The sequence below is a fragment of the Citrus sinensis genome, chromosome 3 (assembly GCF_022201045.2).
Source record: "Citrus sinensis cultivar Valencia sweet orange chromosome 3, DVS_A1.0, whole genome shotgun sequence".
NCBI lineage: Eukaryota > Viridiplantae > Streptophyta > Magnoliopsida > Sapindales > Rutaceae > Citrus > Citrus sinensis.
Genome location: NC_068558.1, coordinates 46826831 through 46845938, shown reverse-complemented (window position 1 = coordinate 46845938; position 19108 = coordinate 46826831). Strand labels below are relative to the sequence as shown.

Sequence of the window (19108 nt, the reverse complement as noted above, 5' to 3'; positions counted from 1 at the left end):
ATTTTAAAGTACAAATAAAAATTTATCATTATCGACTTGACAATTTTTTTTTTTAATCTCTTTTTCACTCGAGATTTTAGAAAAGAATGGATTAAAAAGTATATGGACGACGGAATCGCTAGGGTTAACTGCTATTTCTCAGGTAACTGCTGCATATTGAATAGACAGGTTTCATATATTCCCGCAGGCCAAGTATCCGTACACACTGCTACATTGCTTCAAACTTAGAAGCAAAGAATTGGAGGTAGGGAAAGATGAATACTTGCAATTACAAATAATAATAATTATGGGTTTCTTTTAGAATCTGATCATTATATATTCTAAAACAAAAAGCCTTCGCGAATTGAAATCAGGGATTCAGGCCTTAGGCAGGTACGCAAGTGGAAGAGCGCAACCGTGTTTAACTCTGCTCTCATACTCTCATGACCAGGGTAATAAGATTACAAGAAACTACTACCACTTCGGTTTGATTTGTCCAACATCTCAATTGACCATCCAGTGCAAAGAATGAAATTTTACTTTGACTATAATGAAAAAAATGCTGCAAAGAGACTGGCATACAAGGAAAGCACATGAGACATGTCTCATGACTTTCAACAGAACTTAAACAGCACGTGACCTACATAAACCAGGTGAAAGAAATTTCTTTATTTCTCATGCACCGGTTCAGCCAACTAAATGATATGATGGGGATGAATCCATAGTGAAGCACAAACTATTAGGCCTCATTACAAATTAAAAAACTAATTGATATCACTAGCAAATGTTTTGGAAAGTCAGTTCACTTGTCTATCAATGTTAAAAAACACAGTCTACAAACGGTAAATTTAACCACCATATTGCATCAGAGTCAGACATCTCCAATGCGATGGTCTAAAATAGCAGATGTAGAAGAGAATATTTCAATAACTATCTTTCTAGTATGCAATATATTCTGACACCGCAAGGCAGCTAATAATATTTTGTTCAACAACAGGATTGCGCCAAAAATGGCTATTTTTAACCAATATACAGTGGCGTATTTACAAAAAAGGATGCAAAGCATAAGCGATTTTATGAACCATAGATGGCGAAGTTTGATATTAGCAAGAAGTACCTACTTTAATGCTGTAAGGTGTAGCTTAAAATTCCTTTTTCAAGAGTGTGTCTTTTTCCCCCCGTGACCTTAAACTTCACAGCTTGCACAATCCCTCTATCATGCGTTTGACTACTTTGAGGTTGCAGAGTTCAAGTCAAGTCCTGTTGTTATTGGCTTGCCAAACTGAATTGAGTTGTGCTTTACTTGAGCCTTCCTTCTCTTGTATGTCAAAGGAAGTGTAAGCTCAGCTTTAGACTCCTCTGAGATACTGGGTTTACCAGTAAGCTTCTCTGAGATTTTGACACAGGCATCACTGTGGGCCTTCATTTGATCTGAAGGAGATGCCACATATGTTTCATGTTTACCAACAACTAGATTTGAATTGTTCGAGACCATATCCGGAATTCTTGGATGATTTGCAACAAGCTGCTCTTGCATGGGTTTTATCTGCCACTCTCCTCCATAGCACTGAATTCTGAAGGGAAATTGTATTAAGGAACTCTCAGAAATTCCTTTACTTCCAAGACCCAAGTTCTGCCAATAATTTTTACCTCCAAACCGGTATCTCTTTTCACTTGTGGTATCCATTAATGACTCGTATTCAACATTAGAAGCCCTTCCTGCATTGCTTCTAGACAGTTTCTGGACTCCTAAATCATCAACGTCATCCAATGACGGATTCATTTCCCTCTTCGTCTTTTTTGTCGAAGTGGAACTCTCTGAATATCTACCGGTTTTTATGGCTCTTTCCTGCTGATTCATCACACATTGAGGCTCCTCCAAAGTTGTATGCACGTCAACATCACCAACTTTCTGCTGTAGGAGAGGGTATTCATGTAGACCAACTGTATCCCTGAAGTAGACAGGTGCCGGCAAAGAAGGGATTTTAGAATCTACTAAACCTTTTCCACTAGCCAGTGAGGTCAGTTGTGGTTGTCTCTGTACCACTTTCGTATTATCTAGCCGGAAAGGAACCTTCGGTACTACTTTCAGCAGACCCTTTGGTTGAGTTCGGGATCTCTCCAAGATGTCACTGGCAGTTATTTTCGGATAGGGGTTTTGAACTGAACCGTACAAAGATTCCTTTAACTTCAGAGGGCCCTTTGCATTGCAGTTTGAAGTTATAAATTTCATTCTATTGGCAGACAGAGAAGAAAATATATTGTCTGATTTTTTACTAGCCAGTGAGTTTATTTTCTTTGAGAAATGATGCAGAGCTGCATCTGAGTTAGTTTCCTCACATAAGAAATCACCATCCTCAGGGATTGTATTCAGATCAAGCAAATTGTTGCCCTTGTGTTTTCTCCTTGTTCTCCACATATGAACTCTCTCTTGATTGCTAATACTTCTATCACACTGGTTCCATAGCCTGCTCATCTCTTTGAACATCTCTGCCATATTGTCTTGATAGGATCTTAATAAATGATAATACTTTCTTCTCTGCATAAATTGCAAACATTCTCTGAGGGAAGTCACTTTTGGAGGATAGAATCCAGCTTTCAATCTGTTGAAAAATGTATCTAAGGGATTGCCAAAATACAAGTCACTACCACCAAGGAGCTCCTTCATGGTCAACCAGAAAGTCTGCTGGTCCATATCAGGAAGGTAAGCCGAGAGAGAGAACCTATCTTCCTCTGTTAAAAATGAATTCCATGTCTCCAAAGATAATATTTCCCTCAAATTTGGCAGATCATAAAGTTCATACGGTATATTGCAAAGCTGGCCTTCCACCATGCCAAGCTCACAGCCCATTTCTGCAAGCTCATTATCATCAAATTGATCTTCATAGTCTATCCCGTGGATTGTGCTCTTTTTCATCTTCATGTCTTTACCATTGAAATCAGAAATTTGATTGCAAAAGCCACCAACTCCTCGCAAGCCAATCTTCAGGATGCCCATTGAGAAGGAAAAGGATTGTGAAGTCTATAATCCAGTCGTGGAAAAATGTACAAATCGTGAATTTAAAGCTTTGCCGCCAGAAGAAAGGTCCCTGAAAAGAGGACGGATTTCAGCCATCAAAATCAATAAGAATTATATAACAATTTCTAAAATTTGAGGTCCTAATATATGACTACCAGAGGAATTTTTAATCTCAACTCCCTCAAATTTCAATTTCTGTAAATTAAACTACATCATCTAACAACTGTAATCAACAACCTCAAACTTTCAAGATTGTAAGGCATATAACCTCAAACATCTCGGTGAAGTAAAAAATTCGCATGCATAAGCAAATTTCTAACGGTTAAAACGAGAGCAGAAACAGCCACCTCAGCAAATATGGCAGCGGAAAGACAGTCAGTGCCTAAAACAAAATAGGGAGTAAAGCATTGAAATATGCATTTCCCCCCAATTTGACAACCATACCACCCAATGATCCCAAAATAATCCAAAACACAGAGAATGCTGTACATAAAAATCTCAAATTTAGTATCAAAATAATGCAATTCATAAATTCAATAGAATTTTTTACTCTTCAACCTACGGATAAAATTCAAAACGCTAGCTACAGTTTACCGTTAACTTCGGAGCTCACCAAATCCCTTTCTACTAAAGTAAATAATCTGGCAATCTGGAGACTGGGGAATTGAGAAGCAGAATAATAAGCATAAAATACGAGGCTGCAGTTGGGAAAAACTGATCGAGAGATGACGAGGCTGATCCCTTAAAATAGTAAAGTGAAGCAACAGATTTGGATTTTTTTTTTTCACCTTTGTATTGTACGTGTAGCTCTCGAGAATGGCAACAACGCCATAACTTTAGTTCTTTTTTGCCTTTTCACTCTCATTTTTCCTTTTTTTTTCCCATCTTGGCTATGCCATTTTTTCTCTATTTCTTTTTTTTTTAACTTTTATTTTTAATGCAATTCAATTTTGATTTTGTACTTTTGCTTCTCGCCACTTCGTGGGTATTTTGTACAGTGAGCTTTCCGTGAGTGACCGAAGTGAATCGACGTCAAAAGTCTGGAGCAACAGTTTTTTTCTCAAGTAACAGACAGGCACTCCCTTAATTACCAATTAAATATGGTTTTGTTACTTTAAAAAACTATTTAAATCTTGATTGGCGTGATCAGCAACAGCTTAAGCGCGGGTTTTGCTTTTAAAACTTTTTTTTCTTTTAATTCATTTAAAACCTTTTCTTTTTGTGCGTCAATATATATATATTTTTAACTAACTTGAGAAAATTAATAATTTCTCAATTTTTTTTATATAATTACATAATAATGATTTGATCATCCTAATCTGATGACTAATAACCTCATGATAGTAATATCAATTCTATTATCACATTAGGTAGATAATTCGCGTTCCTTATAATAAATCAATTAAAATAATATCAATAATTAAATAAGTATTATTTTACCATTTAAATACTCCTCAAGCAAAGAGAGAGAATATAATTAGTGTTTATATAGTTTCAATCTAAAACTTGCATAAAACTAGACCATTTTGTTATATAAGGTCCTGTTTATTACGATGGACATTAAATTGTGTATACCTGGCTATTAATATTAGCTCAGCATAACTTTAAGAGAAAAACCAATACGTAATTCGAGCTTATGTGGTTCATTCCTCTTGAACAATAGTTGATATCAGCCGAATATTGAATAATGGTTCATATATTAACATCAGTGACCACAAATTAAATTTTACCTGACAAGTCGTGCAAGCCGGATTTGTGTGGTTGATTGTTGGTATTCCCGATTTGTCATATTTTCCCGACGCATCGCGTTTAGCCAAAAAAGAAAGAAAAAAGGAAGAAGAATGAAGGAGCTTCCTCTTGCAAATGCTTCTTGCTATTATAAGTAAATATGCCACAATGACAAACAGTAGCAGCACCTGAGATTCCATTCCATTCCATTATTTAGCTTATCGTTAGCCTATGCCTATCACCGTCATCATCGTCATACAGTGGACACATATCTTTACTTTAGATTCCTAGAACCGACGTTTTACCAAAACCACTAGTTACTGATCGATGGAGAATATTATCAATACGAACAAAAAAGTAAAAAGCAACCCAAAATATATATACTCAGCAGCAAGCCGATTGACCCACCCCACCTAGACTCTTCTTTGGAAATCAAGATCACCTTCATCATGAGTTCCGATAACTATAACAACAACAACCCTTATCTTCGACTTACTCCTCTTCCTGCATCTGGCAACAGTGGGGGTTTTGAATTTTTCAAATTTAACTCATCTTGGTTTTTAATATGCTAGCTAGCTAGAGATGATGATCATATTGTTTTATGTAACAAATAAAGTGAGTGTTTGTTTTGTTTCAGGGTCATGGGGTGAAATATGTGAAATGTTGAACCGATGTGGAAAAAGATTTGAAGATGCCACCAGAAAAGCAGAGTGCCTTGCTGACAACGTCTGGCATCACCGTGAGCCCCTTTTTTTCTTGTTTTCTTTTTTTTTTTTTTGGTATTGAGCTGTATATATATATTTGCTCTTTGATTGAATGATTTTATTGGTTTTGAGCTATCTTTGATTGAGTGATTCAGCTTAATTTGGATTTGCAGCATATAATTTTTTTTTTTTTTTATGTTTGAACTTTGACGTATGTACGATATGTAGTGAGGATCAGTCCTAGGCTTAGTGATGCAGCAATGGCAAAGATTGCTCAAGGGACAAAAGTGTTTACAGAAGGAGGGTATGAGAAGGTATTCCAACAAGAATTTCATAAACTGGCCGGAGAGAAGCTCCTAAAGGCTTACGCTTGCTATATATCAACTTCCAATGGACCCGTGATTGGGACACTTTATATATCAACTCAAAGAATGGCCTTCTGCAGTGACTATCCCCTCTCTCATTATTCTTCCTCGGGGCAGCAGGAGTGGGTGTATTTCAAGGTATCACCTGATTATAACTATTGAATCTGGATATCGAACTGTGTGCGTTCATGTCAACTCTATATGCATGCAGGTGGTGGTGGATCTTGATCAGCTGAGAACAGTAAATCCTTCTGCAAATAGATGGAACCCTTCAGAAAAGTACATCCATGTCGTCACCAGGGATGGTTATGAATTTTGGTTCATGGGGTTTATATCCTATGACAAGGCGCTCAAGACTTTAACTGAGGCCTTGCGCCGTTTTCCCGACACTTCTGGAGGACTCGTACCAGTTTAACTGTTTAAGGGCGCTGCCTCTCCTCTACTGATCTTTTCTATCCAAGCCTCTCGCAATAATAATAATAATTTACATATGTATGTATAATAACTTATCTGCATAAATTTTGACTGGCAATTTGTTAAGAGAATTTTCATTTGTATTGATATGGTTAATTAGGAGCAATGACACAGGTGCTGAATCTACATTTATTTTTTATTGACGCTGTACATTGAATTGCTAGGAAGCCGAGTATTATTTGTCCATATTTGATTCCTTCAGGCTTCACAAGCATGTATTCAAAAAATAAAAAATAAAAAGAATAAATAAATAAACTCTTCATCCGCACTGCTGCCCTTTCTTTTCTTAAAAGAATAAGCAATAAACTGTTAACACATGTTACATGTTTATCATCCATTACAATCTTGACAACGAGTACTTGGGCTTCCCGAGGTTCGCTTTTCAACCATTGCAGGCTGTGAAATTGGACAAATGCTTTTAAATCTTTGTGTTCACGTGCTTCTCCAAAGAGTAATTCTTATTTTCTAAAATATCCCCAATTTGATTTATAAAACACTAATTATATATTAAAATCTACCATTAAAAGAATATTTTGATTTATTATATAGTATATAATTTTACTCTAAAAATAATATTTACTTTTAAGTTTTTATTTATAAAATTCATAAAAGTTTTAAAATCTTAAATAATTTTCTTCTCATTATATAGCTTTTATCTCCATAATCTTAATCTCTTAAAAGTTTCTCAAAAATATATATTTTTTAGCTTAAAATTTTATATAAATATAAATCATAACATTCGATTTGATGAGGAATTTTGAAGGGTGTCAAAAGGCCTGCTCTTCTCTAAATTTACTATTTGTTGGTGCATGGACACAATCTGACTTAAAAATCATGAATGGGAATAAAAGTATATTGAAACCATTTTATGAACACATAAAAATGTTAGTATCACCAAAAAGGCTCTTTAAATGATATTTCACTTTTCATTTAAAGTGCCACATCAGTAAAAAATAAAAAATAAAAAAATCTTTAAATGATATTATCTTTCTCTCACTTTATTATTAAAGAGTGATTTTTCTCTCTTTTTAAATAATATTATACTATTATTTTTATTAAAGAGAGAAAAATATTATCATTCCATTATTGAAAAAATGGAGGATAGTTAAATTTAGTGATTGAAGAATTTAATTAAAATAATATAAATATATTTTTATTTGAAAAGTTTTTTGGCCTTACTTTTTCACTCTTCTAATTTACCACAAAAGTATATAAATTAAGCATTTAAAAAAATAAAACTAGATGAATCTTTTTGACATGGTCTTAGCAACTATAGAAATAAGGAAATAGGAGGATAAGGGTGGTTGATCTGATCGTATCATATACGACATTCTTAGTTTATTACGTGGAAATTGCATCAAATTTGAACTAATAATTTTTAAAGGGCCATTGAATCTTCATTTAAAAAAAAAATTGTCTTCATTTTAAATTTGAGAGATCAAAATATTATTTCACCCAACTGAGGTTTAAATACAACCAAATAACATCAAACGATACTTTAATTTCTTTTCATTCTAACCAATGGGTTTTTGGTCTAGTGAGAGAACCCTTTCACTCACAATGAATCTCCTTTATAATGAAATATAAGTGGAGTACATACAACTCTCCTCGAATATTACAAAGAGTTTAAGAATTGAGTCAATCTCTCTCTAATAAAATGTGATTAGAGTAGACACTCCTCTTCTCGAATATTAGAGAGAGTTTATGAATTTTTACAGTGCTTTAATGAGACAATATATATGTAATCTAGAGGTTCCAATTGTATAATTTGATTGTAGAATTTGACTATAAATAATAATATTTGATGTATTTAAGTGTAAATAGTAATACCTGATGTGATATAAATAATAAAAAAAAAATATTTCATACGTATCGTTTTTCCTTAAAAAAAAAAAAAAGGTCCAAACAAACTCATTTATTATCACAAACACGGTTGTGAGATCATTGAGACAGAAAATGGGCCCAATCACGGTCACATAATTGCAAATTGTATAAATATATGAAAAATCTACAAGTGATAACGTAAGCAAAACGTCAATCAAAGAATTGGTTTTCAAATTCTTTAAATACAGCCATCAGGCTTTTACTCTAACAGTGGACTGTTGTGGCCCTATTGAGATTTGGTGAGGTAATTTACGCTTAAAAAAAGAGCATACCTAATTTGTGTCAGGGGTTTGGTACCCCAGTCGCTTGTCCTATAGTGAATCAGCCATTGGATATAATCCCACGGCTGAAGAAGTGACACTGAGTGGATTGCATTTAACCGGAGAAGAAGGTAAGGGCCCGGTAACATAGAGGTGAAAAAGAAGTTGACAAAAGTAGCCATTTAATGGTTGCCACGTGAGTTACGAAGACATGTATTGAAACAAACGCCAAGTGGATGCAAGTAATGGTTCAAAACAATTTGGTGGAAGCGTGCAAGTCTGGGTTGAGGTGTTTGGCGGAAATGGAAAATTGGGGAAAAGTAATTGGTGGGGGAAAAAAGGGGAAAATTCCCTAATCCTGAGATTTGAAGTAAGAGTTAATTTAATTTTTATGCATGTAGTTGAAATAGTAGGCCACGTCATTCAAGAAATAATAATAATAATTACTGCTAGTATTATATTATTATTATTATTATTATTATTATGCATAAAATTATAAATATGACAATAATGATGATGGTGCCTGATAAATTGTGTAATAATAAAAATTATATGGCATGTTATTCAATATTCATTAACAAGTGCAAACTAAAAAACAATAGTTTCAGAATAGGGGAAAAAATGTGTTGTATAAAAGCAATCGTTTAAGTAAGTCCGTTGAAATTGGGTCTTGTAGCTTGAAATAACCTTAGATTACCACTTGTAAACCAGCAGCTAGGGGTGTTCAGAATCCAATTAGAGGTGGTCAAAGTAGCCCATCCGCAAAATTCCTATCAGTGAAAAAATGGTCCGTGATGATCGGATTGGAGTGAAAATGTAAAATTGCGTATTAGATGAATTGGAAAAGGATTTAAGTCTGTAAATCCAGAAAAATTCGTGAAATCGGGAGAAATAGTATATATTGAATTAAAAAAATAAAACTCATGAATATAGCAATGGTAGTGAGTTGTAAAAAAAATGTAAAATTTAGATATAGCTAAATTAACACAATATTATATCTTATTCGATAACAATTTAAAAACAAATAAATAAATAAGTAAATATAGGTTCGTAAACATTAAGAAATAAAAAGCAAAACAAAAAACATAAGCTAAACAAAACATTTTGGCATATAACACCGAAGCTATCCCCGACGGCACGCACAAGGCATAACTATTTCACTTCACCACTTAAAGTAATTAAATTTAATTGCTTACTTTCTTTTGAAGCTTCTCGAGTTTCATAATTTTTTGCTGTTACACCGAAACTCTGAAGTTTGAACTTTGAAATTGATAATTTTAGTTACATTTGATGTATTGATCAAAACAAATAAAAATTTGTATATCGGTGTGTTATAATTGGAAATTTTGAATGTATTATCGTAGCTTAATATTAATTGATATCTTGTTCAATTTTGATTTTAACTGGTAGTAAAGTTAATTTTACATTAGAAAATTTAATTTAAAAAACAAAATATGAATGAGATATTTGTTTATATAATTACTGTGTAGATTGGATGAAAAAAAAAATTGCATCTACAAATCAATCCGGCAAACGATGGATTACATATGGATCGAGTCTTATTTGCATCCGATCTGTAAAAATATGAATTGGATTTCGATTCAGTTTCAGTAATCAGTGGATTTAAATACATAAGATGGTCTCTGTTTAAAGAAACATGAAAAACTTAGTCTTGTGTATGGTTTTGTCCAAATCACAGCTGCTTTGTAGTTTTGAGCAGCATAGTAGCAGAATGAAGATTTCTAGCTTCAGATCGTCAAAATTCTTTTCATCAACCAGTCCCAGATGAGGTTAACAATGCCCTGCCTCTCTCAGCTAGCTTCAAGCTCTTACTAAATTGATGTGCACTCTGACAAAATAAATAAGAAGAACACGATCCAAATCTTGTGTTAGTTTCTGTATGCCTTGATCTAATAAATCAAGCACAAGAATACTGCAGTTCAAATGCTGGTTAATGTTAGCTCTAACAGTTTTCACATTTCAGAATCATACTATTTACCAATGCAAAAATGATAAGCAGGAGGACATGTTTTTCTCAATTATTGAAGTACACATAACAAACTATTTTCAGCACAAAATACAATTTTCCATCTAAACAGTATATGGGGCATTGAATGACTAGAAGTTTCATATAAAGGCTGGATTTTTTTATTTTAGCAAGAAGAGTGTCAAACATGTGTTCATGATTGAAGAGATTGAATATCCCTATGATTCACCATTTGTTAACAAATGGCAGAAAAGTGAAGTTTCATATAAAGGCTGGATTTTATTATTTTAGCAAGAAGAGTGTCAAACCTATGTTCAGGATTGAAGAGGTTGAATATCCCTATGATTCACCATTTGTTAACAAATGGCAGAAAAGTGAAGCCAGCAGGCCCAGCACACACCCATTCGAAATTGAAAAATGCAAATCATTGTTCCTTACATCAATATGATAGAATGTTTGGAGCTTAAATCATTAAAAATCAAATGATTACAAACAGAGGATTATTCTAAAAGTATTTTAGAACCAAGAAAATTGCAAACATAGCTAGCAAGTATATAGCTACAAAAAGGTATTCCACTTCAGGTTAATAATGATTGGAGGCGAGAAGTTTTAGGATAAATAGTAAACTCATTGCAAAGAACCAAAAAAAATGGGGAGCCGAATCTCCAGTCTAGGAACATATACATGGGAGCATTAAAAAATGACAATAAGAGTTAATATCTAAACTATAACTTACCAATAAACACTAAAGATCCCTGAAAATGTAGAGCAAGATAAACTACATACCACTAAAACAGACCTATAAAATCCACACTTGATACTAGATGCTTATCTAAACCCTCAAAAATCCACAATTCTTATCAAGCCATGCACCCAGAGGCACATTTGAACTATCATACACATAAGAAAATCAAACCTCTTCCTTCAATTCTCATCCGATTTGAATACAAGTCCATCCACGTTTGTATGACCCAACAAATATCCAAAACAGAAAGAAAATGAAGAAGAAAATGAAGCATAGACCTTCAACACAATTGGATTGAGAAGAGGACGAGAAATGATGTACAAAATCAATGGTTTCCCCATCCTATTTCAAATATAACGCAGAGTAATCACAAATTGCTTACTCTTTACTAAAATGAAACTCTAAAATAGTTCTAATAAAAAATTGTAGTTCCACTCTTACTTAAAGATATGAATAAAGAATTGAACTCAAACTAGGTTGCTCCTGAAGGTTTTCAACTAAAACTTTCCTCTGACTCAAATCATGCGAAATGATATTCCCTTCCCCTCTGTGAAACTTCAGTTTAATGCTTTCAATTAGATCTTCATACTCCAAAGGGTAGCTGCTATACAGAATTAGATCAATTAAATATTTGCCAATATCTCACTACTCCCACATCCATATAGGCCCAACTGTGCACAGCACTACAACATTTCACTCACTATGCTCATAAACCATCAACAAAACCTCAAAGTAACAGTAGGTTCTTTTATACAAAATGGTTGACCTAGACATCACTGTCATGATTTTTGCCACCAAAGGTACCAGAAATTACCTTATTCAATAATGACACATATTCAAACAAACCAGTCACAAGGATAGGAGATGGAGGAAATATGAAACTTGACAGCACTACAACATTTCACCTACTATGTTCAAAAAATCCTGCCTTTTCATGCCTATACACTAATTATTAATCTGATGTCTATTAATTCATATATATTTCTCTATCAAAATCTAAATCACCTGATGAAGGTTTCCTTCTATCAGTTGCATAATTACTAACATATCAATTTTCATAACATAACATATTCCCAATTTCTACTTCTTCCTCCCAATTTCTATTTTACAACCAAACCTAACATTCTATGCCTATTTTTACTTGTTCATGCGTACCCAATCAATTACCGTCTACTATTTATACACATGGACTCAAATTAAGAGCCACATATAAATATTCACAGTCAATACATACCTCGATGTTGTATTAAGGCTCCCGCAGACAACTGATTGCTACGAAATTGCGAGCAAATATGACCTCCAAATATAACTCTCCACAGAATTCGCTACAGTTTATCTCTACTCACTTTACTCCAGCACCACTCAAATGGTTGTATTTTAACCTACATGACAGCAAATGACGACAACTTCTAACCTAACGGCGTAACTTATTCATCAATTAAATCCCCAGTTTGCGCCACAGTACCCGTAATCTGCTTTCTACCCACTCACCCTCTAATTCAATAGTTTTTTTTTCCAAACCCCAACCTAAGAAAACTAGCTGACCCACTAATTCAAGCGTTTAAAAACAGTATGAATATCACTGCACACTTCAGCCGTGAGGAGAAAGACGTTCATTACCATTTCTTTTTTGTTTTACTGGTACTGTTCTTCTACCCGGTTACCCATTTTCAAACTGTTAAATCTCAACCGTCAAGTGTATTTGCTACCAATCTAAAGGCTTATTCGCTATAGGACAAAAGACTGGGGTACCAAACCCCTGACGCAAAGTAGTTGGACCCTTAAAAAAATATTTTGAATACTCTTTATACTCAAAATATTAATTTATTACATTTATAAAATAAATATTTACTTGTCATACCTTTTTTTAGTAGAATTTTTTAGACTTCAATTATAGTGGACCATATTGCGGGCCGCCTATGTTGCAATAATTGCAACGTACAACAACTTTTGTCATTTTATAATTTAACCATTGAATCCAAGGTAAGAATGGTAAGAATAAATCTACCGACAAGGATGTATTTAGTTAGGATATTTTCATTGCAATCCCTCTTTTTATCTGAAATATCAGGAAAAAATATAATTATTATTATTTTATTTATTAGCTTAGTTGTCAAATAATATGAATAAGGAAGAATTTGAAAATTTTAAGAGAACTTTTATAAGAACCACAACTCATTAAATATAAAATAAAGCCTATATTTACGTCTTAACTTCAGAAAGATAAATACGTTTATTTATTCAACAAATTCATAAATATTTCATAATTTTTTAATTATTATTATCATTTCTAGATCTACTATCATTATTTAAATTTATTATTTATTATATTAATTATTAATATATAAATATAAATGATATAGTAAAATAAATTTTAATATTATAATTATTATAGTAAAAATAAAAATATAATTTAAATATATTTAATGTTTTAATTACGATAAAAGTTAGCACATTGTAGTGAATTATATAATTGACCACAATCTAACTTTCAAAACTTCCAAACATAGGTAAGTAATAAATTAATATGAACATTATTATAACAATATACAATACTATGTTCTAAACATATTTTAATGGTGCATTTATTAAATAAGAATCGAAATGAGCTAGAATCATAATAAGGAATTTGAATCAGAATAAATTATTTACTTGAACTGTAGAAATCGGAATCGGAATGAACAACATTCTCATTGATGTGTTTACTTTATTTTATAATTGGAATAGACTATTATAAGTTATTAAAATGTCTTTTGTTAATTGTGTCCCTAATATTATTTGTATATATTATAATTAAAACAATAATAATAAAACTACAAATAATCATTATGACAATAATGTTAATTAAAACAAAAATTAATAAAATTTAACAATAATAATAATAACAACAACAACAAAATTAACTGAAATAATAATATTAATAATTAAAATTATTAAATAACTTATTAATAACAATAATTAAAATAATAAAGTTAATATATTTTAATAATAACAATAATTTTAATCATAACAAGATAAATATTAATAATAATGAATTAATTACGGTATAATAACAATTAAAATAGTAAAAGTAATAAATTTTAATAATAATAATGACAATAATAATCATAAATAATAATAATTAAAACAAATAAAAAAATTTAATAGCAATAATCGTATATTATTATAATAATGATATTAATAATAATAATAAATTAAAATTCTTTTCAAATGCCAATTTATTCCGAAAATGGACTTATATGTAAAAGTTGTTAACTTTTTACTGCCTATTAAATTTTGCAGAAAATATAAAGTAGTGTAATGTAATCAAACACAAAATGATAAAAGTTATTGTATGTTGTAACTGTTGCAATATAGGCGGATCCTATGTAATATTTAAAAAAAATCCAATAATTATAGGAATAAATTTTAAAAAAATAAAAAAAAATTCATAAAAATAAGAGTATCCAAATTCAAAGTATTTTTATTCATACACACACGCATATATGTATTTGGATAAGAAGAGTAGAATCAAGGGAAGGTTCTGATCCTGAATTCCGAGAGTTCTCCCTCTATTATTGGACTTTGTCATTATTTTAATTAACCTAATCCTCTTGCTTCCCAATAAGAAGGGGCCCGGGGGGTTGGCTCACAACACAAGAAAAGTGCTCTCTCCCATTTCTCCTCTCTTCGTCCTTCCCGAGCCAGTCATCCATGGCTTCATCTCACCTCTTTCTTACTACATGTTTGTTAATTCTTGGCGTTATCTCCTCCCAGGTACGTGTGCTAGCTTTCTTTTCTTTTTTTTCACGTTGAATTGAATCCTTTACTTAGTTGTTTATGCATCTATCTTTCTCTTTTTCTTCGCCTTTTGACCTGTTTAAGTATGGAGAGAATCTGGATCAGATTTCGATTTTATGCGAAACTTGTTCATCTGATTTGATTGTATCCTCTATGTTGTGGGAATCCGAAAGTTATTATTATTATTATTGTTGTGGTTGTTTTATTATTATTATTATTATTATTATTATTATTTCTTTAATTGCTATAAACACACGGAGAGTGTATGCCAAGTTCAGACATAATACAGGGAAAGGTTTGAATAAAAAGATGAGGTTGCTGATGAGTACACTTAAAGCAGATCGGATGATTTAGTTGTATGTTATAGTATAGTCAATTAGATTACAGATGAAATTTCAACAACTAACACAGTTTTTTTTTTTTTTTTTTACTAATGGGAACTGTGTAGCATGCTGGTGGAGTTTATCATAAGTTATGGAACCAACCAAACTGATTATGGATCCAATTTTGTGTTTGACTTGCTTTGCGGTTCTGGTTATTACTATGTTTTGAATTTAAATGGTTATATATATCATCCGAAGTAATTGGATGTGGTGTTGTTTGCAGACTTTTGCAGAGGGAGTGGTTTCCAAGCTCAAGCTTGATTCTCATATTCTCCAGGTGATTTTAAGGCGGGAAAATACTTATATTTTTTGATTGATTGAGTTGCACAAATCACTAAATTTTGGTTATTATGGCCCTCGCGCAGGATTCAATCATCAAAGAAGTGAATGAGAACCCTAAGGCTGGATGGAAAGCTGCCAGAAATCCTCAATTTTCCAATTACACTGTGAGTTTAAGACTTACAGAACTTTGTTTCAGATAATTTCTTTTTTAAGGAGGTAGTTGCTGAATTATATTTATTTTTCTTATTTTCCCTGATGCATAGGTTGGGCAATTTAAGCACCTTCTTGGAGTCAAGCCAACACCTAAAGGGCTGCTCTTGGGTGTCCCTGTTAAAACTCATGACAAATCCTTGAAGTTGCCTAAAAGCTTTGATGCAAGGTCCGCTTGGCCACAATGCAGCACCATTAGTAGGATCCTAGGTAAGTTACTTTTCTTGGCTTTTTGTAATTCGAGGCTTTTTTGAATGGTGCTGATGCTTTTATGTTTCATGTGTCAAATGCTGGATTGATTTCCATATTCAAAGATCAGGTAATATTGACCCCCTTTTGCAATTGTAAAACTACTCATAGGAAAATTTCATTCTGGTTATTGTTGGCTTTTGTCGCAATACTGTTTTCACGTGTCTACATATGAATGCCGTTTACAAATTCTGAGCATGTTGAGATTTTGGTGATTCAGGGCCATTGTGGTTCTTGTTGGGCTTTTGGTGCTGTTGAAGCGCTATCTGATCGTTTCTGCATCCATTTTGGCATGGTAATTGAAACTTCTGAACTTGACGATAACTTTGGGTCTTGGGAAATGTTAATATGTCTGTTACCAGAACAAACAGAGATGCATTATCATCATCACCATATGTTTCATTGCAGAACCTATCTCTATCAGTTAATGATCTTTTAGCCTGCTGTGGCTTTTTGTGTGGAGATGGTTGTGACGGGGGTTATCCAATTTCTGCATGGCGATACTTTGTCCACCATGGTGTTGTTACCGAAGAGGTATTACTCTACTGGTTTTTGCCTTCAATTAATCTTTCGTTTTATTTTTCAGTTCAGGTTGTTTAATGTGAAATTAGAGGTTCTTTCAGATTATATTACATATTTTCTGACTTATCTTATGTCTTACTGATTTTACTCATGGATTATGTGCTCAAATTATAAATAATATATATATTTTTTTAATCTGGCAGTGTGATCCCTACTTTGATAGTACTGGCTGTTCCCACCCTGGTTGTGAGCCGGCATATCCTACTCCAAAGTGTGTGAGGAAGTGCGTCAAGAAAAACCAGCTTTGGAGGAATTCAAAGCACTACAGTATTAGTGCATATAGAATCAATTCTGATCCAGAGGACATAATGGCAGAAATTTACAAGAATGGACCAGTTGAAGTTTCCTTCACAGTTTATGAGGTAAAACAAACACTTACTTTGTACTCTTCTACTGACTTTTCTGCATCTTTCTGGGCATGAATCTTAACTATTGGCCTGCTTCTGTTGGTCTTTCCTTTCATTTGTCACTTATTCTGTACCATGCAAGATGCTCAATTATTACAAATTGTTATATATATATATATATATATTAGGAAAGACATTCTTTTTGATTTCTATGGTTTCTTAACCATCTTACAGGATTTTGCTCACTACAAATCTGGGGTCTACAAACACATCACAGGCGATGTAATGGGGGGTCATGCTGTTAAGCTTATTGGTTGGGGAACTAGTGATGATGGCGAGGATTACTGGGTATGTTGACAATTTCTCTACTCGAACAACTTTTATAGTAATGACTATATAACTTATTGAGATCATGTACGAGATAATATACCTTCTCTCTGTTACAGATTCTCGCTAATCAGTGGAATAGAAGCTGGGGTGCGGTATGTTTTCATCAAAAATATCTCCACATTAGATGACTAATTTTGATTGAAGCTAGGAATTTCTGTCATCAAATATTAATTACTGTTTATTTGCACAACAGGATGGTTACTTCAAGATTAAAAGAGGATCAAATGAGTGTGGTATTGAAGAGGATGTGGTTGCTGGTTTGCCTTCATCCAAAAATCTTGTCAAAGAGATTACAAGTGCAGATATGTTTGAGGATGCTTCAGCTTGAGAGCAGACTTTGCTATACCTTCATGTTGTTATTTATATATCAAATGTGTAGCTATAGGGGTGTATCGTTGAACCTAAGCTATCAAGGCATGAAATGGGAAGCTCCCGTCTTGCATAATTGAATGTATTAATGGAGTTTAATGTTGTGTGTAAAAATAGAACCAGTTGTAATAACTTCGTTTCTCCTCGCCGAATTATTCGTTTAGATGAAAAATGTCACATCATTGCTCCTGTCTTGCATACCTCTTAGCTTCTTTTGTGTAAAGGGAGAACAACAAAGGTGACATTGATAAAAAGAAGTGAGAGTTATTAGATTACCCCAAAAAAAAAAATTCCACGGCTTCATAATAAAGGATTTTTAAGCGGAACAGTGTAGACGGCTAAAATAAAATTTGCCGAAAATATGAAGTTCATTTCATCTCCTTATGTACAGATTACCCTCAGTTTTCTTTATGGCCAGATTGCCTTCAGTTTGTGTCAGCATAGAGAGATGGATCCATTCAATGTGAATGGAGGACAAAAACAAATACAAAAAAAAAAAAAAAAAAAAAAAACCCCAGAAGGTAACATTTTTCAAGATTCAATTAAATCCCATTGCTTTTCTTCCGAGGATGTTCACATTTTTTTCACCTAAACAGTGGTTAATATAGTAGAAAAAAAATTCCAATTAGCTGCGGGGAATGAAACCAGAGGTTTGTTCGAATAATAATGGTGTGTGTACTTCTAGATTGAGGAATTGGAATTTAGAATAAGAATGATTGACGGTGTTTACTTATTAAAATCGAAATAAGAAGGAGAATGAAATATTTAAAACACATGTTTTTTAGATTAAAGAATGAGAGCTCATTCTTATAAAATTTGATAATTAAGTTATCGTTTCTTAATCTCCCCATATTATCCCATTCAAATTTCATAATTTCATTTTCATCCTCAATTAAAATATTATAATATTATGTTTATAGTTATTATTCTTATTTTCGTCATTAATAATAATATTAATAAGACAACACCAATAATAATAATTTTAACAATAATAATATTAACAAGTCAACAACAACAACAACAACAATTATTATTATTATTAACAATCATTATTTTGAATAATAATAATCATGATTATTATAATAAGTGATGTCAATAATTAACGTGGTGGGTAGTCGCTTGAAATCCTTTTGAATCTCTTTCAAGTAGCCCTTATTTTTAGTATTGATCTAAATGGAAGGTTGTTTTAGCAACTCACAATAATCTATCTTGATTTTAAGACGAAGTAAATATATCAATAATAATACAGTTTATTTTAATTATGATTCATACAATTAAATAAATAATTTATTCTGATTCTTAATTCTCATTCCAATCTAGCCCATTTTAATTCAAATTCATTTTAATTTTAGCCCATAATGCAAACGCACT

At 32.5% G+C, this 19108-nt stretch overlaps 3 protein-coding genes across 6 annotated transcripts; 2 read left to right on the top strand and 1 right to left on the bottom strand.

The window, feature by feature from the left end:
• Positions 1-898: 898 nt before the first annotated feature.
• LOC102613034 (hypothetical protein) lies at positions 899-4875 on the bottom strand. Of its 3 annotated transcripts, none has more exons than XM_006491367.4 (2): positions 4729-4875; positions 899-3068 (listed from the first exon to the last, which is right to left on the bottom strand). In XM_006491367.4, exon 2 carries the CDS (start codon positions 2975-2977, stop codon positions 1208-1210), a length of 1770 nt encoding a protein of 589 aa, XP_006491430.2. In that variant the 5' UTR covers positions 2978-3068; positions 4729-4875; the 3' UTR covers positions 899-1207. The 3 variants fall into 3 exon arrangements, with proteins under 3 accessions (XP_006491430.2, XP_006491428.2, XP_006491429.2); XM_006491365.4 differs by lacking the exon at positions 4729-4875 and adding an exon at positions 3593-4039; XM_006491366.4 differs by lacking the exon at positions 4729-4875 and adding an exon at positions 3612-4039.
• A 146-nt stretch (positions 4876-5021) lies between these two features.
• Positions 5022-6408, top strand: LOC102613712 (GEM-like protein 2). Of its 2 annotated transcripts, none has more exons than XM_006491369.4 (4): positions 5022-5245; positions 5364-5465; positions 5659-5933; positions 6007-6408. In XM_006491369.4, exons 1-4 carry the CDS (start codon positions 5176-5178, stop codon positions 6208-6210), a joined length of 651 nt encoding a protein of 216 aa, XP_006491432.1. In that variant the 5' UTR covers positions 5022-5175; the 3' UTR covers positions 6211-6408. The 2 variants fall into 2 exon arrangements, with proteins under 2 accessions (XP_006491432.1, XP_006491431.1); XM_006491368.4 differs by having other exon boundaries at positions 5022-5251.
• An 8263-nt stretch (positions 6409-14671) lies between these two features.
• Positions 14672-17937, top strand: LOC102614215 (cathepsin B-like protease 2). The gene is made up of 11 exons (XM_006491371.4): positions 14672-14901; positions 15532-15585; positions 15674-15754; positions 15854-16010; positions 16115-16119; positions 16270-16344; positions 16458-16583; positions 16775-16993; positions 17213-17326; positions 17425-17460; positions 17562-17937. Exons 1-11 carry the CDS (start codon positions 14839-14841, stop codon positions 17694-17696), a joined length of 1065 nt encoding a protein of 354 aa, XP_006491434.1. The 5' UTR covers positions 14672-14838; the 3' UTR covers positions 17697-17937.
• Positions 17938-19108: the final 1171 nt, after the last annotated feature.

Excerpts from the sequence above, each read along its gene's own strand:
- LOC102613034 (XM_006491367.4), bottom strand. The coding sequence starts at position 2,977 with ATGGGCATCCTGAAGATTGGCTTGCGAGGAGTTGGTGGCTTTTGCAAT.
- LOC102613712 (XM_006491368.4), top strand. The coding sequence starts at position 5,176 with ATGAGTTCCGATAACTATAACAACAACAACCCTTATCTTCGACTTACT. Across the intron at positions 5,252-5,363 it reads TGCATCTGGCAACAGTGGGG|GGTCATGGGGTGAAATATGT; the intron begins GTTTTGAATTTT and ends GTTTTGTTTCAG. Across the intron at positions 5,466-5,658 it reads TGACAACGTCTGGCATCACC|TGAGGATCAGTCCTAGGCTT; the intron begins GTGAGCCCCTTT and ends TACGATATGTAG.
- LOC102614215 (XM_006491371.4), top strand. The coding sequence starts at position 14,839 with ATGGCTTCATCTCACCTCTTTCTTACTACATGTTTGTTAATTCTTGGC. Across the intron at positions 16,584-16,774 it reads ATGGTGTTGTTACCGAAGAG|TGTGATCCCTACTTTGATAG; the intron begins GTATTACTCTAC and ends TTAATCTGGCAG. Across the intron at positions 17,327-17,424 it reads ATGATGGCGAGGATTACTGG|ATTCTCGCTAATCAGTGGAA; the intron begins GTATGTTGACAA and ends TCTCTGTTACAG.